This window comes from Panicum hallii, chromosome 4 (assembly GCF_002211085.1).
Source record: "Panicum hallii strain FIL2 chromosome 4, PHallii_v3.1, whole genome shotgun sequence".
Taxonomy (NCBI): domain Eukaryota; kingdom Viridiplantae; phylum Streptophyta; class Magnoliopsida; order Poales; family Poaceae; genus Panicum; species Panicum hallii.
Window position 1 is genome coordinate 1,808,462 of NC_038045.1, and position 24,221 is coordinate 1,832,682.

Genomic DNA, 24,221 nt, shown 5'->3' on the forward strand with positions numbered 1-24,221 from the left:
CACCCGGGGAAACAGGCTGGAAAGCGGGCGGGCGAGCAGCTGCGCTACGCGGCGTGGCCCCGGCCGCCCCCGCGGCTGCCGTCACGGCCTCACGGGACGAGAGACCCCACGGGGCGCAGGGATAAGCCTGACCAGACCGTATCCATCGGCTAGCCGGTTCCGTGGTCTCGGGAGGTTCCGCGGATCCATCCCGGAGGCGGCGTGCTCGTCCCTCTGCTCTACTGTTCGCAGCGGCCATCTAAATCATCATTGGCGATGGAGCCCAGCACGCTGCGCCCGGCAAATGCCTAACTCGACGCGGCGGAGTGGCCCTGGGCGACGACGGAGTGGCCCATCCCGTCCGTGCCGATGATGATCGACGATCGGGCGAGCTGGCCCCCCGTCCTTGTTGTTTATGGCCGCGGCAGGCAGTGCCGGCAGTAGTAAGATCTGCCCCGGCGTCTCGCCGAGCCGTCGTCCCCTGCCTCTTTGCACGGGGGGCACGCAGCATGCTGTGTCGCGGCGAACCCCACCCACATCGCGCCAACTTGCGGATCGAGGAGGAGGTACGGTAACGTGCGGTACGGTAGGGTTAGGGTACTCGGGCTACTCTGGATATTTTCTTCGTCCTGTCCTCTGGTCCAGGACAGCAGGAGCAGGAGCACTCTCCACTGCTTTCTAGGCGGATGCTAAGCACGATAGGTCTGGCATTCCTCCCTCGTATTGTTGCACGGCCATGATGGCACTCGCTTAATAGGATAGTGTGCGTGATGAAAATAGTTGATGTTTTGCCCGTGACTTTCGGCTTACAGTACTCTGAAATTGGCTAATACCAGCATTTGTAGAGTGCGTACGATGGCCGCTGCCTGCAGCCATCACAATGGTGTTTTTGCCACACGTTCTTGCTTGCCCTTGGCATGCACTTAGCACCTTTGCTAGAAGAGTGACCAGCTGAAGCACGGTCCTGGCAAATGTTCAGCAAGAGGAGAACGGAGCGGGACGGAGCCGACGCGTCAGGAAGGAGTCCGCTGCGCGTCCCGATCGGGGTTTGAACATCCTGCTGCTGCGCGTGCGTCCGTCCCCCGGTGGCCCAGCCCCTGACCTCATCATCAAGCCGCTGCTGCAGCGGCCGTCGTGTCCTGGCCCTGTCTGCCCCCTCACCTCCTCCTCTGGTGCCAACTCACACGCATTACCTCCCGGATCACACGGCTGGGGCTGCCCGCCCGCCTGCCTGCCTGCCTGCCTCCTCGACCCATCGCTCGCTCTGCTTCGCCTTCGCGGCAGCACCTACCTGCCAGCCACGCCATTCTCGCCACCCCAAACCCCTATAAAACCCCTCACACCCCCGCATTCTCCACTCACACAGCACAAGCTCGAGCTCCACCACACATCTCACTACGGGCGGTTCCTCGTTCTAGCTAGCTCCTCTCTGCTGGTTGGTTCATTGGTTGGGTACGCCAACTGAGCTAGCTTCTGAGCGATCGATCGCTTCGATCATGGCTCGGGTGTCCCTGGCGCTGCTGCTGGGCGCGCTGCTGGCCTGCTCGGCGGCGGCCAGCTTCGACCAGGAGTTCGACATCACCTGGGGCGACGGCCGCGGCAAGATCCAGGACGGCGGCCGCCTCCTCACGCTCACGCTCGACCGCACCTCCGGCTCGGGCTTCCAGTCCAAGCACGAGTACCTCTTCGGCAAGATCGACATGCAGCTCAAGCTCGTCCCCGGCAACTCCGCCGGCACCGTCACCGCCTACTACCTCTCGTCGCAGGGGAGCACCCACGACGAGATCGACTTCGAGTTCCTGGGCAACGTGACGGGCGAGCCCTACACGCTGCACACCAACGTGTTCACGCAGGGGCAGGGCCAGCGGGAGCAGCAGTTCCGCCTCTGGTTCGACCCCACCACCGATTTCCACACCTACTCCATCCTCTGGAACCCCAAGCACATCATGTAAGCACTTCGCTTGTTGCCCGGTGCTCTTCTTCTTCAACTTGATCAGACAGAGCGTGTCGGCTGATGATTGACTGACATGGTGCTTTTGATCAATAATGGGTGCAGCTTCATGGTGGACGACCTGCCGATCAGGGACTTCCGGAACCTGGAGAGCAAGGGGGTCGCGTTCCCCAAGAACCAGCCCATGCGGCTCTACTCCAGCCTCTGGAACGCCGACGACTGGGCCACGCAGGGGGGGCGCGTCAAGACGGACTGGTCCCACGCGCCCTTCTCCGCCTCCTACCGGGCCTTCAGGGCCGACGCCTGCGTCGCCGTCGCCGGCGGCAAGACCCGCTGCGGCGCCAGCGTCGGCACCGAGGGCGCCGCGGGTGCCGCCGCACCCGCCGGCGACTGGTACAACCAGGAGCTCGACCTCACCCTGCAGCAGCGCATGCGCTGGGTGCAGCGCAAGTACATGATCTACAACTACTGCACCGACCCCAAGCGGTACCCGCAGGGCCTCCCCGCCGAGTGCTCCATGCAGCAGTAACAACGCCCTGTCCACCATCATCAAGCTCGATCGCCTGCAATGGCGGATGCTACACAGATCAACGGATCATCATCAAAGACGAAGGGCAAGGAAACATGGGGGGCGTCTCATCTTCTGTATGGTAAATAAATAAGGATCTGCCAAATTCGAACGTGGGACCTGTAATGCAGTAGCTGGTGGTAAATTCTTCCGTCTTGTCCGTAGCCTCGCTCTCGCCCTGTTCTGTTCGTGTCATGTTGTAATCAACACGCCGTGCTCATGTCCGTCTGTAATATACCAAAAGCCATACGTGTTCTTCTTCACTTTCATCTGCTTTGTGTACATGTGCGCTCCTTTTATACCTTGGAAGTTGTGATGTTTGGTTTGGATCACTCAGGGCGTGATTGGTTACCGCATGCCCCAGCCTGCATCGCACCGGCCGAGCCAGGCTCTCCTTGGCCAGGCTGCTGCCATGCAATTGCTCACCGTTTGGTTGCCTGGGCGCATGCAGCATGGCCAAGCAGGGAAGCTGTTTGGTTGACTGGGCGCACGAGTTGTCCTTGCACCGCTGCTCTCTCCTCTTATGCAGCTCGCGCATCCAGCCTGCATCGCGCCGGCCTGGCCCGACAAAAACTCTCGATTCCTACGTTTCCCGCGGGCCTGGCTGGGAGGCGCATCTTGCAGCACAGGAGCCTGGTTCGGCCGCTGGCGCAGGCAACCAAACGCTCAGAAGTTGCATGCCGAGAGCCTGGCCGGGCTGGAACCAGGCAACCAATCACGCCGTCAGCTCTCAGCTCGTGGAAATTGTTTATGCAGAACCTGCTGAAAAAGAGCTGAAACTCCGTCTACTCATCAGCAGTTCTTGTTTTCTTTTCTGGCATTGATGTTGGGTCAGTCAGTCAGTTTATTGCTGTCTACAGTACTGATCTAGCACAATTGAAAAAGATTAGGTGCCCACGTTGATGGCACCACTGCTCGATCGGCATGGCGGCAAGTAAATGTTGCCGTCGCCAGATGTTCTGCACTGCACTACTACTGGCGTAGCAGCAGCAACCTCTCCCCCTCCATTAAACCACACGGCAGATCCATACGTGTCTCGTTCCGTCACGATCTGGGATGTTCGGCGATCGAAAAAGGCCCGGGCTTTCAGTACCATTCTCGCCGACCGACATTGCAGGGTGCGCGTGTTTTAGCAGAGGTCGATAAGCCTCTGCGCCTCGGCGGCACGGAGGAGAGAACACAGGGCCACACATGGCACGGCCTCGAATTTTGGGTTGCCAACCGCCTGGAAGAAGCTACCACGTTGCTCCACTCCATGCTCTCGCCCGGCTGCTCGCTGCCGCTCACTCCATGCGGCGCAAGGGGACGGGGCTCGCAGGGCAGGGCCACGAGCCGCGCGACGACAAGGACAGGGGGCTCGCTCGGCCTCGGCTCGGCCTCGGCTCGTAATGACCCGTCAGCTCCCAGCGGCCTTCTCTGTCGCGGCAGGCCGAGGTGCCGGAGCGCCGATGCCGACAGGTGGCGGCACCGACAAATGGCCATCTCCTCCTCCGCCGCTCCTCGGCTAGGCGGCGAGCTACTCGTCGGATCAGCATGGAGCTGCCCCCCCAGGTCTGGTCTCAGCCTCTCGGGACGTACCGTGCGCTGCGCCGATTGCACCTGGCAGCTCGTTGGAGCATCTCGTGGCGCCCCTTTTCTCTGAGGAAAAGGCAGCGCGCAGTGAAGTGACTCATGGGGCATGGCTTATCCAGTTATCCCCTCGAGCTCCGAGTAGCAAACAACAGGCCATGGCCCAGCCTAGCAGCAACCTAGCTACTACTATTCAGCAATCTGAATGTCGCAGAGATATTTGCCGTTCTCATCATCAGTTGCCACGCGTGCAAAATTACAAGCCTAAGAAAAGGCTCTTGGGATCAGAGGATTCTACTGACGAGATAAATCCAGTTTCTCCACTCCAGAGAGTAGAGGAGAGTCATGGGCCACAATTTGGACCAAGAACCAAGTGGTTGGCAGTGGAAAGTACAGCTGATTGGTTCCTGGCTAAGGGACCTTTTATTATCTGCACAGAGTGTAGTTGAAAATGAAGTGTATGGAGCCAACATCAGTCTATTACATGTCCCCTCATGATGTCCCTTGGGGCGTCAAGTGGTTGGATTGGATCTCTCTGCATGTCTGCTCACATAAGCACCATCACATACGAGATAAGTAAGTGTCTGCCTACACTGCGGGTGACTGGGATCGATCAGAGCATGACACTGTTCTAACCTCATGACTGACGAAGTGATCAGCCGTAGCTGCAGTTTCGGATGGCGGCCAGAGCAGCAACAGGGAGAGAACTGCATTCCCTTCACCATTGCTCCAACTCTTATCTACTGCTTGAAGAGACACTGGTTCCAGATAAATTACTCCTCCCTGTCCCTTATGCTGTGCGTCTCTGCATGATTGAGCTAGCTGTACCTCTGGTGCAATTATAGAATTCGCAGCAGCAGGGGAGCCCCCACTGTCAGATTTATATATTTGACAACGTACGCTATTATGCTTTAGCTGGTTCCTGCTCAACGGATGGCTGCTAGACTATACTAGCATTGAAACAGCTTGTTTTGTCTTTGTATTTACGCCTGAACAAACCAACAATAGCAGACAAGGGGTATGAACCTTGACGGGTATCTTTGAAACTCATGCATATAGCTAAGCGAAGTCTGCAGTAATAACATGTGCTTTCAGTTTGACCTTTCTGCTGTATTTCTGGGGGAGCTCATGTGTTAGTAGTGATAAACAGTACTGGAGTGCTAGTAGTACAGACAAGCTAGCAGACGTAGAGCTGCTTGCCTTGCATTTGCATGGAGTGAGATGATTGCTTGGCCCCGGCCAGGACTGGAAAGAGAGGGCCAAGGTTGCAGCTAGCTACCTGGTCCTCCATATTCGTGCAACACATGTTGCTTGTGCAAATTCACCACAGGAAGAACATCATCATTGCCTTTGGTAAATGATTCCCGTATAGCTCTACGCCACACTTGCATAGTCCCCTGATGATTGCAGAATGGTCCTGAAACAACCAAGAGGACCGGAGCAGTCAAGCAGTCCCACTCAGATCATCGAAATATCAGAAGTTTACTCAGGGTTTTACAACCACGACATCGGCATGAAAGTTATACCGAGCACATAGCTCATATTCTGCATTTGTTCCCACCGTCTCTTACCTGCATCATCTCTCACAGGTTCTTCATTCAGCTGCAAGCCTGCAATCCACGCAGCAGGTGAAAGCAAGAGTCATGCATGCAGCAAGGCAGGCTGTGGGTAAAGCTTCTCTGCATCCGTCCAAACGAAGCGCACGACCTCCATCAGTGCCTGCATATAGGCTGTCTCCAGCGGAGACGGTAAAACGTTCGCTATCCTAAATTTAGCGAACGGGAGACGTCGCTACACGGTCCAGCGGGAGCAGGTAAAGCGTGCGCTATTTTAGCGGATGGCCACCAGTGCTGCTAAATGTGGCGTCTCGCTCGCCCTTCTGTATCCACTGCTTCCGCCGCCGCAACACGCTAGCGCTAGGTCTCGGTTTTAGAGAAAGATGACTTCTTGAGGATGGTAAGATACAGAGAACGAGATTTAGACAACGCTGCTGCAGAGTAGGAGATATAGAGAATGGAATCTTTTTAGGGGAGTCTGTAAAGGATAGGGAATATTTATTTAGAGAACGAAATTTAGAGAACGCTGCCGGATATAGCCCGAGTACAGACAACTGGAGTCTGGAGAGAGTGGCCCTCCCCAGGACGCCAAAGTTGCTTATGGTTAGAGGACAGCGTGGTATATTGGACCCCTGGAGTGCTGCGACCTTTGATGCGTCAATGGCATTGCTAAAGCGACTTCCTCCGAATCCAGGGACCAGGACCAGCAGGCGAGCCTTGCTAGGTCTGAGGAACTGTTCGAGAGTTCCCATTCTCATCTCAGCAATCTTGGTCGTCAGTTAATATCTAGTAATATATTGGCAAGCAAAAGGAAAATTTGGCTGTCCATGAATGAATCTGGTGCTGCATAGTGAGGCGCGGCGCCTGAAAGGACGGAAAAGCTAGCCTCGCTTTGATAGGCGGTAGACTCTGCATGTTAAGAAATAAGAATGGCACCTTTTTCTGAACTAATGGTCTCATGGTAATCCACCTTGAAAGTGCCCGAGATCCTGGATTGTTTCCTTGGTGTCATGCTAACCCCAGTCATTTACCCAGCGTTGGACCTTTTTTGATCGTCACTCGCACAACGCAAGCCATGTCGCCGCAACCATTTCCAGTGCCCTGCCAGTTTTCCCACGATCTCTGTCAGCTGATGGGGGTGATCTCGTCAGAGTCGATGCGGGGAGCAGTATCTCTGTCAGAAGTATCTCGGTATCATCTCCTATGCTAACCGGCAACCACACACATCATGGCCGTCGGTTCCTTCCCTGTGCTTCGACCTTGGAGCGAGCAGAGCAGATATGATGGCACTGGCTGGTACAGGAATCGAATCGATTGCCGGTGGTGGCCCGGCTGGTCTTCGCCACTCGATCAGATCAGATCTGCCCGCCCGTCGATCGGCAATGCAAGCAGCGATAGGACGCATCATTGGGTAGCTCCTCCGCTCCCAGCCATTCATTCGTTCACGGCCGGGCGGTGATCGACGGGCCGGGGGGGCGGGAGCATCCATCGTTGTGCTCGTCGGCAGCTGGGGGCGCACGTCACGATCGATCGGTTCGATCCATGGCGACTTGCAGAAATCAGAGCATGCGGTGCCGGTAGCACCCGCAGGCCGCTTGGATGAACGCCACGGAACCGGACGGGATAGTTTCGTCACGGCTGGCTACGCGTGCGGTGTGACTGGTCACCAACAGTCGAGACTTCAGCAGGGTCTCTGCGTGGATGCCGCCGACATGCTCTTCCTTGGGCTTTCTACTGCTACATCTTGCTTGGGCTTTCCGCTTGCAGGCGACGAGCACAACGATGGATGCAGCCCACCAGTCTAATTTCAGGGCAGAGAGATTAGAGGGGAGGAGGGACGGACCGTGGACGAAAGTGGCCCATGAGCCTGGGAGGAGTTCGTGAACGGTCTGACACAAGGAAAACCTTTCTGGGCTACAGGAGGGCCGTGCGCGCTGATTCTCAGCTGCTAGAACGAAGACAATGTATCCCACATACGGGAAAAAGCCCAGGACCCGGCCCGTAATTCCACTGCCGCATCTTTTACTTTTCTCTCTTATTATTATCCTCTCTTCACATATCTTGTATGCAAACCCTTGGCATCGTGTTTCAAAAAAAAAAACACTTTTGAAAGGATTTAATGCAAGTTCTGGACTTCTGGTGGGTATATTTGGCTGCCTTGGTTCCTCAAGAAAGAAAAGGAAGCACATAAGTATAAATACTTTCCCGGAACTCTCGTGCTCTGGAGCGTCAATACCCATCCACTCGCATTTACACATGCGACATGCAGGGTCGTGTCTTTGTCTGCGTGGCACTGCACTGCCATGCCCTCGCGTTACCGATAATAGCAGAATTGTCAAAAACCGAGCTGTGTAAAGCTTCAGAAACACATAAAAGAAATTTAGAGCATATTTGTATCCAAGGGCTAAATTTAGTCCTCCGATGCCAATCAGAAAACTAAATATAAGCTAATTATAAAACTAATTGCATATCATCTAGGCTAATTCATGAGATGAATGTATTAAGCATAATTAATTCATCGTTAGCACATATTTACTATAACACCATATTATCAAATCATAAACTAATTAGACTTAATAAATTTATCTCACAAATTAGTCTCCAACTGTGCAATTAATTTTATAATTAGTATATATTTAGTACTTGTAACCAAACGTTTGATATTACACCCCTGGAATGGCCTCACGCAGATCCGATGCAGTCGGATACCGCGTGTCCATTGATGCCCCTTGGAGCAGCTTTAGCTAATTAGCTGCGTCCTTCTATGTGACGAACTTGATTTTAGAAAAGAGAATCCGACTCTCTATATCGTTGTGACAGTCTCTGGATCGGTAGCTATTACGTAAAAAACTCATCTTAGATAGATATCTTAGTCATACATCGCACAGATTCAGATATGGATTTAATTATTATATAATCCGAAAAATTGTATCACGAGTTTTATAGTACAAGCCCAACAAATAGAAAATGGAAGCGGTAGCTAAGTTTCTGGGCCATCCTTCATCTTGGAGAACACCCCTCCATAGGCAACCTTGAGCGAAGCACGGGCCAACCTTCGATCATCACCCAAGGAGTGGGATAGGTTCACGTCATCACCCGCATGCAAGTTTTAAGTGGTCTATATTAAAGGTATATCAAAATCAAGAAGGAAAGCTGGGGTTTCCTATGTATAAGCAGCACCATAATATATATATCATCATCCAAACTCCAAACTCGGGCCATTCCAGCATTCCGGACTCCCGGTTCACACACTCACACCTTCCAACACCACCGAGTTGATGCGAGAACTCCCACTCCTCGCACCTCAACTGCCCCAGGCAGAGAGTCGTCACTAGAGGGAGGTAGAAGACATGTGTAACACTAACTAATAAAAGTAACAGAAGAGTAGGGTTGTACATGACTGAATATGCAGCTATACGTATAGTTTTCACCACGCAGGGGGTTGTACACCTAGACACACTCGAATCGAAGGAAGCCAGAAGCGACCTAACCGAATGACGAGACACGGGTCTACTGAACAGGACTAGGAGCCACGACATAGTCCGGCTTTCCCGGGTCTTGGGCACATCCTCCCCCAAGAGATCGACCCGGGACTATGAAGCCTCCCTTGCGTCTCGGGGAACATGAACAGCACATCATTCCCCTGCACCAATACTTGATCCTCCTACTAGCTTGGTACCACACTTGCTAGCCCCGGACCGGGCCCACCCTCATAATGGGTAAGTGGTGTGCACACTTAACATAGTCCCACTAATCATAGTTACCCTCAACCAGACCTCAATTGCCGAAGCGAGCATCTTCGTCACATGCGTCTCCACCGCAATGGTTTGGAACTGCACCCATTACAGGTGCCACCCACTCCTCAACCAAGTAACCACCAAAGACGTACCCGCCACAGGTACTCCATAGAGTGTGCCAAGATACACACTCCAAACCCTCAATCCGAAGATCGAGTTAAGTTCTTTCGCTTCCTGCTAAAAGACCTACACACCAACTCCTAGAAAGTGTATCTCCACTCACACCAAGACTATCCATCCATCCCACACATACACATCAAAGCATAGCAAGGCATCTCATATAATTATCATGTGTATAGAATTGCAAGGAGTTCAGGTAAATAAAATAGGCTATGCAGGTTCATCTTATCATAATATAAGGTAAAGCGTAGCATATCTAGCGAGCAATATCTTTAGGTATTCAATTCATAGATGGGTGTGAACCTGGTGGTTCTTCGTAGTCTTCCGGGGTCTTCTAGTCATCCGGGAAGTCCTCCTAGATCTTCTGGTTGTCTGGGACGACGATCAATTCCTTCTTGCGGGGACCTAATCATAAATACATATAAAGATAGGGAACAAAATGCAAAAGTGCAAAAAAGTACTCAAATAAGATCCAAATCACAACAAAACCTACTCTAATGGGTAGATCATAATTTTAGAAGAATTATGAAACGAGTTTCATAATTTTTGGAGATCCGGTTAAATAATTATGAATTTTCTAAGATTAATTCATTTTTTGAAATTAATAAAAGGTTTTGGAAAAAGAACACACACAGTCAGCTCCACGTGTCAGCACCAGGGTGCGTCACGTGGCATGCTGACATCATCATGATGTCAGCAGGTGGGTCGGGTCCGCTGACGTCGGCAATGGGCCCTGAGGACGTCACCGTTGACTGATCAGTCAATGGTCAACGGGGTCAGGTGGCCAGTCACACCATGTCACTGACAGGTGGGACCCACGTGTCAGGATGGGCGTAAAAAGAAAATGGCCACGGCCCGGGTCATGGGCCAAAAGTCGTTGGGCTGGCTCAGTGGCCCAACTCGGCTCGGCTCAGCTGAAGGGCTGGCTCGGCCTGCGGCTTCGCAGGCCGACTCGGTTTGGCAGGCCGGCTTAGGGGCTTGGCGGGCGAGCTTGGTTCAACAGGCCGGCTCGGCTATTGGGCCCGAGGGACGGCCCAATCCGCTCTCTCCCTTACCCCTCTTCTCTCTCTGACATGAAGGGCCCGCAGGGCAGCGGTTCATGCCGCCTGCTGATAGGTGAGGGCCAATGGTCAGTGGCTCGCCAGATCCGGTGTAGCAGCGCTCGGATCCGGTGCGGTAGCTACGCATGTGTACGTGTGTTAGGCGGGGGTTAGAGGTGACAGGGGATGGCGTCTAAGCGTGTGCGCGGGGTGCTCGGCGAAATGCCGCAGAGGCACCTGCGCGTACCATGCTGCGACGCCGCGGTGGCAGGCACGGTGACCGTGGTAGGGCATCGCGAGGGAGGGCCAAAGCGGCGGCCTTTCAGCCGGGATTGCGCATGCGTGGGACTTGGTTGTCCAGTCCACAGTGGGGCACGACAACTGCGAGGTGGCGGCGCGACAGGCACGGCTCGGCGGGGAAACAGGCATGGTGGGGCGGTGCAGCTTGGCTCGAGAGAGGGCAAAAGCATGGCCTTTAGCCGTCGGCTAGGAATGAGCTCACGCTCGCGAGCACCTGGCGGTCTAAGGCCGCAACGCGACGGTGTGGCAGCAAGGTGGTGGTCAATAGGTCGGCGAGGCGAAAACAAGGCTCGGCCTTGTGGCCAGTGGCTCGGTGGGCATGCACGTGCGTGGGTTGTGGTATCCCAAGACCGTGGTGTGGCTGTGCCATGCGCGCGGCACCGGTGCCACGGACCCACAACATGGTGCAGCGGCGAGAGGGCGACGGCGGCTGCGGGAAACGGGGCGGCGCGTCGGGCTCCTGCAGAAGAACGGGGGTAGGGTGGTCCTGTGGTTGTTACGGACGGCTCATCAGCGACGCAAGGCAACACGCTAGCAGCAGGGGTAGGAGAGCTGGGAGCGGCGGTTCCGTACCAGCGCGGTCGCAGAAGATCAGGGTGAAGCGGGGACGAGTCGAGGCCGTGGCGAGGTGGTGCGGTGCAGGCAGCGTTGCTCCGCCGGAATCGTCATATAGGCTGCTCTGCCGGAGTCGTCATACAGGTGCCGGCGTGGTGAAGTCCGGCGGTGACGTCCCCGGCTCGGACAGCTCCCCCTCGGCTTGCGTGCTGTCGGTCGGTGGTGGCTTCTGGCTTACGGCGGCGCTCGCAGGCTCGTGCACGGGCGGCTCCTCTTCCCTGGTCCTGCCTCCTTCTCCTCCTGCCTTCTCCGGGTGCAGCGGTGACGTCGAGCTCCGGGTGGAGCTCCTCTCCTCCTCCTCTTCATCTCCTCTGCTCCCTTCTCTTGATCTAGTGGTGGTGGCAGCGGATGAGGAAAGTCCCCGAGACTTTAGGGTTTCGAGGAGGTGGCGGCTAGGGTTCTTATAGAGGCTGCCGCTAGGGTTTGGCGCGGTTGGGAGCGTGAGGATGGCGGGGATCCTCGGCGTTCGTGCCGTGGACGCGTGGCGCGGATCCGAGGGGGTCTCAGGATAGGGTTTGGGCGCGGAGCGCGTGCGCGGGCGGTCAAGGGGGCGCGTGAGTGACGCAGGCGGGCGTGGCACAGCCGTTGGGCTCCTCTGTCGCGATGCGGGGGCGGAGCAGCGCAGAGCAGGGCGAGCGAGCGAGGAGCGGCGTCGGTGCGGGAGCAGGTGGGAGGTAGAAGGGAAAGCTGGCTAGGTGGAAAAGGGGGAGGCGCGGGCGGTTACGTCCCCTTGTCGTGGGGTGAGGGTGGCGGCACGGGCACGGGGCGCGTGCAGGCGGAGGCGGCGAGGGAGCGGGGAGCAGCACGGTTGGAGGTGGGAGAAGGGAAAGCTGGCGAGTGGGTCCCACTCGTCAGTAGCTCTAGCGATGGAGAAGGGGTAAGGCCGGCGAGATTGCGGGCTGGGCCGGTTAACGGGCCGTGTGGGGGTGTCCTGGCAGGCCGGCTCTGCCAGCGGGCTGGATTATGGCTGGTTTTTGGGTAGGGTAGGTTAGTGGGTGAGGCTGGGTTAGGGCTGGATTGGGGTTAGAGTCAGAGGATCGGGTTTGGGTTAGGGCCAAGCGTGTTAGAGATTTAGAGGGGTCCAAGCGGGATAAGTTATCTTTTGAATTTAAATTTGAAGGGCACACTTCAAATTTAAATTCCACACAATCTCAAACCAAGAAAATAAATCCCAAAGCAATTTCAGATAAGCAAGATAGCTTTGATTAAATCCCAACAGCTTCAAAATACATCACATTAACAGATTAGTCCTTCACTTATATTATGTTTTATTTTGCTAGGAGTTTGGGATTCAAGAAGAATATCCTTATATTATCCCTAGGTCCTAACACTTACACCAAAATTTTTAAAATTCAAGATTTTTGCATCTTAGAACATTCAGAGTCTCAGCAAGCACTACGGTACCTAAGCAGCAGGCGGCAGCGCTGCCACTTAACAGTATTTTGCGACTGGACAATGCTCATGCGGCATACCTGACCACGTGTAACATCATCGACCCAGCCGAGATATTTTGGCAGAGGCAGGCCCGGGGCACTTGGGCAGAATGCTGGATCCACGCACGGCACGGATAGTGGCGAGCTGTCGCGCTGATGGCACGGCAATGACCTCCTATTCGGATCAGTTCGCCTGCGACACGGTGCCATGCATGCATGGTGCGTGAGGCAAGCAGTTCGTGCCGTCGCTGGCGAGCAGCAGCTTCACAGCGGCCGGGCGAAGGATGCGAGGCCGCGAATGGGAGCACGGGAGCGGCTCCGGCTGGCAACGCCGCACGCGTCGCGCGCGCCGCGGACGAGGCCGCTCCCGCCGCGCAAGCCCCCCCTCCCGGTCCTCCTTATCCTCGCGCCGTATGGGCAGGGCAGGGCAGCTCGCGGTCCCGGACGGCGGTCTGGCCGGGCTCGGGCTGGCACCAGTGCGTCCGCTGCTCCTGGACGAGGCCGGCAGCCGCGACAGCTAAGCATACGATCCTACCCCACGTCCTGTGCCTTCCCTCCGGGCATGGGCACGGGCGGGCCTTAATGCTGCAGTGGCAGTACTGGTACCGGATTGGAGGGGCAGCAGTGCATGTCGCGCTGATGAGTAGGGCCAGCCGCCAGCCGTAGGAGGAGGAGGATGAACAGCGGGAGCGAGCACAGCTGGATCCCGCGAGGCAGGCCGGCCGTGTCCCGTTGCTCCTCGGCGGCGCCGGCGAGCCGACGTGTCCCCGTGGCGATGCCACTGCGGAGTACTGCTGCTGGTTTTAAATCTGGTCATCAATGTTGGACGTGGCAGCACGCAGCATGTATGTAGTAGGAGCCGTAGGGATTGGACGAGAACGCAGGCTGTAAAAGCAAGCCTGCATCGTCCCGTTTCAAATTTGGAAGAAACGGGTTCAAATTTTTGAAACTCGCCGGATCCCCTGGACCGACATGTCCACGAGCGGTCGTGGTCGCTCGCAGAGACGCGTCGGCATCGGCATACCTGTACGCCCGGCGGACCTAACGGCAGCATGTCGGAGCGACGGAGGGGGAGAACGAGAACGCGAACGTACTACCCATCAAATCCAGCCGCTCCAACTCCAGCCTGTACGTATCAGTGTAGCATGGCATTTGGCATGGACATGGACACTCGTGTCGCCGGCTACAGCGACCTCGCCCCCCGGGCGTAATGGCGGATCAAACTCTGAAACCTACTCACCGGCAGCTGGCAGCGCCTTTAAGCAGCTTAGCCCCTTTACCGTGGACAGTAAGCACACCTGCAGCTTGCAAGTACCAGTCCTTCGTACGTGCACTCCAATGCCCTGGACGGGACGGGAAGGCCGGCAACGGCAAGGGGCCTGGCCAGAGCTGCAGCCGTGGCCGGCCGCGGCGTTCCCGTTCCTTCTCGAATGGGGCAAGCGGCCGGACACTCGCACGCGGCGAGGCCGGCAGGCCGGACGAACCTTCCCCGAATCCCAGACCTGCACGCACGCCCATGCCACATGCCGCCACGGCCCCGACCGGATCAGGGATCACGCCGCGGGCTGGCACTGGCAGCACGAGCGGAGCAAGCAGGCGGGCAGGCAGCCTGCCCACCACCAGCCGGCGCCTCACTGGAAAGCATCTGCGCGCGGGCGAGGCCAAGGAAAGCACCCGCAAAAGCTGCCGCTTTCCCATCCCGCGCCCGGCGGGCAGGCACACCACTTGCCCGGAAGCCGCCGCGGGTGGCCGGGTGGATGGATGGGGCTCGCCGCTTGCGTGGCCGAGTAAAGGCGCCCCGCGCCGCGCGGCCCCCACCGGCGGGAGCCTCCTCTGGATCCAGTGCGCGGCCAGCCGTGGCTGCCGTGTCTCCCAAATCTACCCGCTCCGCGCCGCATTCACTACTCCGCCATACGCGCCAGCCAGCAGCCGAGGCCGAGCCGGCACTTGCCCGTTGGTTTCCACCTGCTGCCCGTGTCCGCCCCCCCGCGGCTGCCTGCCACGGCCTCCTGCAACCCCGGTTATAAATACCACCCCGCCCCATCGTCCATCGCCATTCCAAATCACACCAATCCACTCAGCTCGATCAGTGACCACCTCCTGCAAACTCTCGCTAGCAGCTAGAGCCTAGAGCTGCTGCCTGCAATCAGCTGTGAAGAAGATGAGGTCGATCGCGCTTGCCATCGCGGCGATGGCCTGCCTGGCGGCGGTGGCGCGGGCCGGCAACTTCTACCAGGACACCGAGATGACCTGGGGCGGCGGGCGCGGCAAGGTCGTGGACGGCGGGCGCGGGCTCGACCTCACGCTGGACCGCACCTCCGGCTCCGGGTTCCAGTCCAAGAGCGAGTACCTCTTCGGCAAGATCGACATGCAGATCAAGCTGGTGCCGGGCAACTCTGCCGGCACCGTCACCACCTTCTACCTCTCGTCGCAGGGGAGCACCCACGACGAGATCGACTTCGAGTTCCTGGGGAACGTGACCGGGGAGCCCTACACGCTGCACACCAACGTGTTCGCGCAGGGGCAGGGGCAGCGGGAGCAGCAGTTCCGCCTCTGGTTCGACCCCACCACGGCCTACCACACCTACTCCATCGTCTGGAACCCGCAGCACATCATGTGAGTCTCACACCCATCGCATCGCCTCGCCGCCTTCCATCTTCTTTGTTTGTTCCCTTGCGATGCGAGACATGGCGGAGTGGTCGCTGACAGCCAAGTTTGCTTTTGCTCGCAGCTTCGCGGTGGACGGCACCCCGATCCGTGACTTCAAGAACCACGAGGCGCGCGGCGTGGCGTTCCCCAAGAGCCAGCCGATGCGGCTGTACGCGAGCCTGTGGAACGCCGACGACTGGGCGACGCAGGGCGGGCGCGTGAAGGCGGACTGGTCCCACGCGCCGTTCGTGGCCTCGTTCCGGGGCTTCAGCGCCGACGCCTGCCTGTGGTCCGGCGGGCGGCAGCAGTGCCCCGTGGGCACCATGGAGGCCGCCGCCGTGGGCGGGCGCAGCTGGTGGAGACAGCAGCTGAGCGACATGAGCTACCGCCGCATGCGGTGGGTGCAGAGGAAGTTCATGATCTACAACTACTGCACCGACGCCAAGCGCTTCCCGCAGGGCGTCCCCGCCGAGTGCCACCTCCGGTGAGCAGCCGCTGCCGTGCACCGTTGCACGTACGATTCCTCGTCGTTCCAACCCATCCGTGGCGAAACCAGAGATCGCTCGATGATACGAGAGAAGATGATGATGGCGAAGAATAAGGAACGTTCTTGCATGGTGGGGGCGATGTATGATGTAAATGTAGCAGCGCGCGTATCGCATTCTTTGATTTGTTTCTGTAACACCAGATGTACACCTATGAAGTTCTCTCAAGTTTCTTTCAGGATAATCTTGATCTTGCACTGCATGCGTGCTTCTGTGTGCGGGCCGCTGCTCTAAGCACGCAGGCAAGGCTGGCTGGCAGTGGCACGGGCACCCCATGCCATGGACATGGAGCGCTGGAAAGCAGGAAAGGGACAGGACACATGCATGGGATTTGATTACTTTAACCGAGGAGGAAGCAGACATCCATGATCCATGCGTTGCATGCAGCTGTCGAGATGGATTCCTGTTCCTGCGACCATGTTGTTCTACTAATGAGCTGCCGATACCAAAGGTGCAACGTGCTAGGGCTGAAAAACAATTCGCTGCTAACCACACGCGTTTTCCTCAGAGGCTGCACGGAAAACCACACGCGTGGCGCAGACTCGGATCGGACCTCACGTCACGGGTCCCCCTGTTCGAGTGTGGTGGTCTCGTTCTCCTCCGGTTTGTTTTTTTTCCTTTGGTCTTGTGGTTGTCATTTATCACTTATCTATCAGCACATGTCCCCGGCAAATTTCTTGACAGTTGCTTTTGCTTGGAGTCGATGATGTGGTTGAAAACCTGTGGCTCTTAGCGAGCGGACCGTATCGCCGGCCCAAATGGGGACACCAGTCCAAGCTCCACTCCAGGCCCACTTTGCTTTACTTACTACCTGGCCCCGATAAAAATACTGATCGCCAGCCCAACTTAAACAAGAACTGATTCCTTTTCCCAGTTCATTCAAGTGACGCATTAAGGGCTGTTTGGAGTGCCGCCTAACCCGTCACGGCGCGCCACACTTTTTCCGCCGCAAGTGTGGCGTCCGTTTTGAGCGCCACAAGTTAGGCACGCTGTGTTGGGTTAGGCGGCACTCCAAACAGCCCTTAAAACTCCTTTCTTTCTTGAAGGATGCTCATCTCAATTGCGACTTTGCCGAGGATGAAGGAGTCTAATAAGCATGCTGTCTTGTAGAGTTTGGAATAATTAAATTGAATAACAGTCGAATAAAAAAAATCACCTGCATTTATGTGTTATGGCATATTATTTGTGGGTGGAAATAATTAGACTACATGTAACTCAAAGTTATTTAGGCTTCCCGTCCTGCTTGCGGAAGCTATTTATAGAGGAGCCTTGATTATGGATGGAAAACGGGTGAAATTTGATCCTTGCTTCATTGACTATGTTACCAGCTTCGACATGCCTGAATCTTTGCAGCTTGGAACGAAAAGCCGCGGCTGCTAAAGTTAGCCCGGGCAGGCGCTCTCGATGACGATGGCGTGGACTGTGCAGAGACCAAAACGGAAGGGACCGCCAGGCTGGCACACCCCATGTGAGAGGCCGGCGCTCACCACGGATCCCTCCATCTTTGCTGCGCTACGGCGGAGCCACAGTCGCCGGGCACCTCCCACCGCCCATCCCACGTCCACCGTACCACGTACACCCTCCCGTCCTCCCCGCTCCCGCACCGTTGCTCGCGACGCCATCGCCATGCCCGCACATTCAAAGCCTGGAACCAACACGGCAACACCAGGACGGACGGAGCCGGCCTCCGCCTGCGTCGTCGTCGTGCCGTGCACTCAGGGACGGAGCATCATCATCTCGCTAGTCACTACTGCCTCAGGTTCGGTCAAGCCGATTCACGCTGCCACGTCGTGCTGCCGGGGACGACCCCACCTGGCGCGCCCCCATCCGCTGCGCCGGCGACTCCCCTGTGCCCCGTCCTGCTTGCGCGACGGTTTCCTATGGCTGGGCCGTTGGGCAGTTGGGCCACAGGAATGCCTCGCCGCAGAAAAGAGCGCGCGTGCCGGCTCGCCCTGGCATTTGGCGAAAGCGCCCCGGCTACGTGCCCTCAAACTGGGCGCCCCGGCCTCTTTATCTCCCGTGCCGCAGCGACACTCGCCGCCATCCCTTCTCCGCTAGACACACACCACCTCTCGCCTGCGCTCTCCCCTTCCTTCCTTCCTTCCTTCCACCACCTGTTCGATCCCGTCCTCAGCTCGCCGCAGTCTAGCTACACACCCGTCACATTGCCCCAAGCCAATCTCCCTGCGAATTCCGTTCGGTTCCTGCTGCCCAGGCCGCGCGCCGGCATCTGCTGGGCGGTACTCAGGTCAGGTCAGGCATGCGGGCCTCCGGTCTCTGCCGGCATGCCGTCCTCGTCCTTGCCCTGGCCGTGGCGGCGGGCGGGCACGACTTCCGGCGGGACTTCGACGTGGTGTGGGGGGAGGGCAATGCGCGGTTCCGCGACGGCGGGCGGCAGGTGGAGCTGTCGCTGGACGAGCGCACGGGCGCGCGCCTGCAGTCCAAGCAGCGCTACCTCTTCGGCCGCTTCGACCTCGAGATCAAGCTCGTCCCCGGCGAGTCCGCGGGGACCATCACCTCCTTCTACGTGAGCACCCTGTCCTCGATTATTACTTACTGATCTGTGGCTCGGTCAAAAATTACTCAATTGCATTGCTGCGCTTGGCTAAGATTATGGGTCAATGTCGTTCGGAATTCATTGCCCCATCTCGTGAGTGCTAGTTGAGATTGTTTTGGTGGGGGAGTAGTGCCAGCTAGCTCCATGTGTCCTTCTGACTGACACTTGGCGTCCTGGGAGTGATTTTTTTTTGTTCTTTTTTGTTTTTTCTGTGGGGTGAAAAAAGATTGCAGCTTGGTCAGGCAAGCAGGTGAAAAATAGCCGCTCTGCTCTCAGCCTCTCCACTGAACAAGATCGGCGCCGTGGCTCGGCGGATCGGGCGGGTAGTTGGGGTTCGCCGCGGTGAACTCTGTACGAGTTGATGAGTAAATGCTGGTAGTAATTGATGAATTCAATTGGCATTTGCGAAATGAACAGTGCGAGGTAGCTCTGCTACAGTTATCGCGTGTGCTACGTAGTATAGTACATGTCTCCCTCCAGTTTTACTTTGGGTGGAAATGAGACCATTTCACTGTTGTACAAGTTACTAGTGATCGCCTGCCAGTAAAAAAAGAGAGGGAAAACTCAACAGAGTCGTGGATCCCTCGATAGAGATTGGCATTGACAGATAAATGCACGCCGTCGCATTGCATTGCAGATCTGCACCGGCGGCGCGCGTCACGACGAGGTGGACTTCGAGTTCCTGGGCAACGCGAGCGGCGAGCCGTACCTCCTGCACACCAACATCTTCAGCGACGGCAGGGGCGAGCGGGAGCAGCAGTTCGTGCTGTGGTTCGACCCCACGGCGGACTTCCACACCTACTCCATCCTCTGGAACCCGCACAACATCATCCTCTACATCGACGGCACCCCCATCCGGGTGTTCCGGAACAACGCCGCGCGCGGGGTGCCGTTCCCGGCGCGGCAGCCGGCGCACGTCTTCGCCAGCATCTGGGACGCCGAGGACTGGGCCACGCAGGGCGGCCGCGTCAAGACGGACTGGGCCAGCGCGCCCTTCGTCGCCGCCTACCGCCGCTACAACGTCTCCAGCAGCGCCTGCGTCTGGGACGAAGGGGACGGGCGCGCGCGGTGCCCGGCGGGCGGCGCGCGGCGGCGAAGGAGGCAGGCGGCGTGGATGGCGCAGAAGATGGACTGGTGGAGCTGGATGACGCTGAGCTGGGTGCGCATGAACTACATGGTCTACGACTACTGCGACGACCGCAGGAGGTTCCCGCACGGAGCCCCGCCCGAGTGCGTCATCCCCATCGGCAGGTCGTGATGAGCTCCAACCTCGAATCAGTCGGTCGTCGTCTTCTGCTTCTGCTACTACTAGCTAGCTAGAGAACCTTCTGTCTCGCCACGTGGCGGCACTACTGTAATAATCGGGCTTGATTTTTTGTCTCTTGAAGATGCGGTTGCCGGGTTGTGTAGTGAGGAACAAGTGCAAGCTGGGACATGATGATGTGGGCTTAGATTCCACGAAACAACTTTTGAAACGGATGAGATTCGGTAGACGAACTGTGTATGATTCCTGCTTTTACGGCATCATCTGGAAAAACACTTGTGCTTTGGCTGGAGGAAGAAACAGTACAGTTGGAGTGTTGGGCCGAGCCAAATGCTTAACCTACGGGATTTTTGGAGATATCTCCAAAACAAATGGGCCTAAGGTTCCAGCAAATCAGCAGAACAAAATTGTCGTAGGGCTTCGCGGGGACTGTTGTCGGACGAGGAACAGTCCAAAGCCTCTGGATGTTCTGCCTTGCCGCCTCGACTCCCAGCTTACTCCAGACTTAATCTGAAAAACGGGCATGTCAGGAACAGGTGAAGGCAGTCCTCATCTCCCTGACTGCAGAGTTCACAGGTAGCTTCAGCAAGGATGTTGTTCTCCTTCAGGTGTACCAGGCGAAGAGGGGGTGCTCGGTTGCGCCACACAAACTCGGCATAATCACACCGGCCAGCCCCTGTTGCTTGCATGGTCAGGCGGTATACTGGCCCGGCTCTGAGCTCACCTTCCTTGCCGGAGATCGGAGAAAAACGGCGGTCTTCAAGTGTGGTCAGCTCAACTTGCTGCAGCACGGTCCTGAGCGTGGCTAGTTCTGATCTGGCGCCGGCAGACAGTCGCGGCACCAAGTAGGGCTCGATCCCGTTGCGAGTAACACACGCAACAAGATGGGCCGGGCTAGATGCTGTTTGGATGCTGAGCATTCTTTCTTTCTTTTTCTCTTTTTGAAAGGGATGCTGAGTATTACTGACATACATGCACTCGCGGGATTTGAATTTACAACCATGCAAGTGTGCATCCTTTTATTTTCGCAATATTCCCAAAAAGGGTTGCTTGCAACAGTGTTACTAGTTCTTCCTCCAATTTGCATACACGGTACTGACTACGCCACTCGAACCAACATAAAAAAAGAATACAGAAAAGGAATATATGTGGCCACGCAGGCCTACCTGTGCACAGTAACTACATTTGGCGTGTCCTCCTCACGTTCCCCTCAACTATAGCTGTGTGTGAAGCCTCTGGCTGGGATGGATGGACATTTCACCAGCAAATTGAAAATCCATCCACCATTATCCCCAGCCCATCATCCATCTCCTCCTGAAAAATGAGCTCCTCACGGCACTCCTCCGTCCTCGCTTTCGACCGGCCGCCGTCCGCCAGAGGCGCCGAACCCGCATGGCCACAACCGCTTCAGCTCGGAAGCTCAGGACGATCAGGAGAGCAGGGAGACGATCAGTGAGCCAGCTGCTTCCAGCTCGAACCGAGGCGATCAGACGGCAACGTACGACGTCCCTGTCGCTACGGATCACGGCAGGCGTGGACGAATTGTCGTGCGGCCGGCCGGGGAGGGGATAGATACACACGGATGCACAGGAGAATGAAGTGGACACGGACATGGACGTCGGACGTGCCTCCAATTCCCGATCCCTTTGTGATCGATCGGTCGTTCGGCCTCTCGAAATAAAGGACCACGGAGAGGGCCGGGTCTTGGTTCGCGATCGAACTTGTTGTTGATGAGTTGGTGCTCGATCGGTGCTACCGATCATTGGCGTGCGGATATGCTTTAATTTGACACCTGATCAGTGATCGAGGACGACCGGTGTGGTAGGTCCGGCGGCGGCGTGGTCCGCCGTGGGCGTCCGGATCGGAACTCCATCTCGTCAATGGATCTCCCTCCCTCGGCGACGGCGGCCGGACAAGACGCGCGCGCCGGCCGGCCGGGGCGACCTGGGGTAGCTACGGACGGCCTGGAGGAACAGATTGGGTGCATGTGTCCCAACCTGAAAGAGAAAGGGGCGGGGGCATCGCATCAGGGCATGCGGGCGCCGGAACGATAGCGCCGATGGCGACGTCCGGTGAGCAGAAAACCGAGACGAAAAGGGGGCGGTCGGAGAGCGACGCTAGCTTTTCTTTTCGGGGTTTCGGTTGTGTCCGGTGGAGGCTCTCCGGCGCTAGCTTTCAGATGGCACAGAGCTAGAACGCTGTTCTGTTCAGCACCCAAACAGCTAGCATCACCCAACAATCATTCCGGCGCTGTGCCGCCGGCCGGCGACGATATCCGCCGGCGTTCGGATGCTGCGATGCGTGTGCGAGCTCAAACTCTTCCTTGCACGCCTGATCTCATCAGAGATGGTCCCTAGCTCCAAGGCGTTGTGCCACTAGTACACAAAAATATACAGTGACCAGCAGGGTATTTACCTATACGCTTGATATATGTTGTTTCTTAATTAGTAGACGTATTAGAATTCAGAATATCTTTAGAGGTAGATTTTGATGAGCCATTTTTTTTCTTTTAGTACATCATCACCTGCCACAAAATCAATGCCATACTAAAGATCTTTGAAATACAAGCCTATTCATACGTCCTTTATACACTATAAACGTGCATGCACCTGGCTAGGGCCTAGATTTTGCGACTACGTACCTAATAACCTAATCCTCAGGAGTTGCAGCAGCTACTACTGATCTGATTAATTGGCCGCCATGATAGGTAGATCCTTTCTTTCTTAACGGAAGTATGCATTATACATATTTGCAAAAGGTAGCACAGGTGCCCCTCCAGGGACCGCCGGGTCAGCACAGCAGCAAAGCAAGAAATGTCGCCCAGCACGCGCGCACGAACGAACAGCAACCATCATGCATCGTATCGCCTTTATTTGTGGCGTGAGAACGAGATGGAGCATACATATGCTTATCGTCAGTGTCATGCATGCTTCCAATCAGGCAGTTGGTGGGGGCATGGACACAAAGATCGGATCGAAAGAGCACCATAGCTAGTAGCTACGGGCGGCGCATCATCCGCGGGAGGGACACTATGGAAGTTGAGAAAAGACACTGGTGTGGTGTCTGGATCGAGCTTTACCAATCGATGGATGAATCGACCGCCGGCCCATTCAGCCGCATGGCCAGTCAATTGGCCGCTCCACTTGATCGGATCGAAAGCGATCGTCGATGATGTGAAGGCGTCCATCGGTGCATGCATGGCCCAATACTATTGGCATGGCTGATCGGAAGGAATCGGTGTGTGCGTAGCCTGAAACGACAACTTAAATTCTCGACTCAAATTAGTTTGTAAAAAAAAATCTAGAATATACTATCTAGATTTGCAACTATGATTTATCTACTGTGAAACCCTCGTTCCAAAATGAGTTTTACAACCTATAGCAAATCCTACCAAGATACTACGATAAGAAAGAAAATAAAGATACACAAATTGCAAGTATGAAATACGGAAACGTAAAAGAGGGGATGAGAAGAACCAAACTCTTAACGTAAGGATTTATCCCGTGGTATCAGTAGGCACTAAGCTACCCCTAGTCCACGTTGTTCACTCCTCTTAACTTGCCACCAAGGCTCACGCCAAATCCCTCGGCCACCTTGATGCCACTTTTACTACGGAGCTTCCCACGAAGGAGGGGTCTCCTTATCCTCCGCACAAAGCTGTCGTCACCACTTCACACCAAGCCGGAGGGTCGAAAACTTGCCGACGAACTACGAAGACTCCAAGAACTGGCACACCGAGATACAAGCTTGAGATTCACTCAAGAACCATCACAAGATCACAACACCTTGCTTTCACACTCTCTCTAGAGCTAGCCTAGCACTACACCTTACAAAGCTTGTGCTAAACCTAAGATTTGGTCAATGAGCTCTTTGGTTGGCTTGGAGAACTTCAGCAAAGTTTCTGTAGCTTCTCACAAACTCTAGCAGCCCCAAATGACCCGGGGTGAGGCTTTATATAGTCTAAAATCCACTCTTGGCCGTTGATATTTTGACAGCAATTTGAATTATCTTGTATATGAACCGGACTTCATGACGGGACTTAGAAATTCTACAAATATTATCTCACAAATTTGTTAGTTCTATTGACTATATTGTTACATAATTGCCAAAATCATAATTATAATCTAATATGATCATGTTTCTTACACTGACTCGATCTCTCTTTTTTTTTGCAAGAGGGACTGATAAGTTTAACTACCAGGGGGTCAGATCAAGGCTGCTGTGGCAGCAGGTGAAACGGGATGGGCAGATGAGATGATAAGGCTACCTCTACCTGCA

The 24,221-nt window shown here is 56.0% G+C and overlaps 3 protein-coding genes and 1 long non-coding RNA gene across 4 annotated transcripts; 3 read left to right on the plus strand and 1 right to left on the minus strand.

The window, feature by feature from the left end:
• Positions 1-1,319: 1,319 nt before the first annotated feature.
• LOC112891018 (probable xyloglucan endotransglucosylase/hydrolase protein 23) lies at positions 1,320-2,595 on the plus strand. The gene is made up of 2 exons (XM_025957912.1): positions 1,320-1,927; positions 2,036-2,595. The coding sequence occupies exons 1-2, from the start codon at positions 1,476-1,478 to the stop codon at positions 2,457-2,459; spliced, it is 876 nt and encodes a 291-aa protein (XP_025813697.1). The 5' UTR covers positions 1,320-1,475; the 3' UTR covers positions 2,460-2,595.
• A 5,861-nt stretch (positions 2,596-8,456) lies between these two features.
• LOC112890167 lies at positions 8,457-13,284 on the minus strand. The gene is made up of 3 exons (XR_003228275.1): positions 12,968-13,284; positions 9,844-9,945; positions 8,457-8,676 (listed from the first exon to the last, which is right to left on the minus strand). It is a non-coding gene; the product is annotated as an uncharacterized LOC112890167 (long non-coding RNA).
• Positions 13,285-14,863: 1,579 nt separating this feature from the next.
• On the plus strand, positions 14,864-16,319 carry LOC112890760 (xyloglucan endotransglucosylase/hydrolase protein 22-like). Its single transcript, XM_025957616.1, has 2 exons — positions 14,864-15,544; positions 15,660-16,319. The coding sequence occupies exons 1-2, from the start codon at positions 15,090-15,092 to the stop codon at positions 16,063-16,065; spliced, it is 861 nt and encodes a 286-aa protein (XP_025813401.1). The 5' UTR covers positions 14,864-15,089; the 3' UTR covers positions 16,066-16,319.
• Positions 16,320-18,181: 1,862 nt separating this feature from the next.
• On the plus strand, positions 18,182-20,142 carry LOC112889846 (xyloglucan endotransglucosylase/hydrolase protein 24-like). Its single transcript, XM_025956623.1, has 2 exons — positions 18,182-18,649; positions 19,317-20,142. Exons 1-2 carry the CDS (start codon positions 18,383-18,385, stop codon positions 19,935-19,937), a joined length of 888 nt encoding a protein of 295 aa, XP_025812408.1. The 5' UTR covers positions 18,182-18,382; the 3' UTR covers positions 19,938-20,142.
• Positions 20,143-24,221: the final 4,079 nt, after the last annotated feature.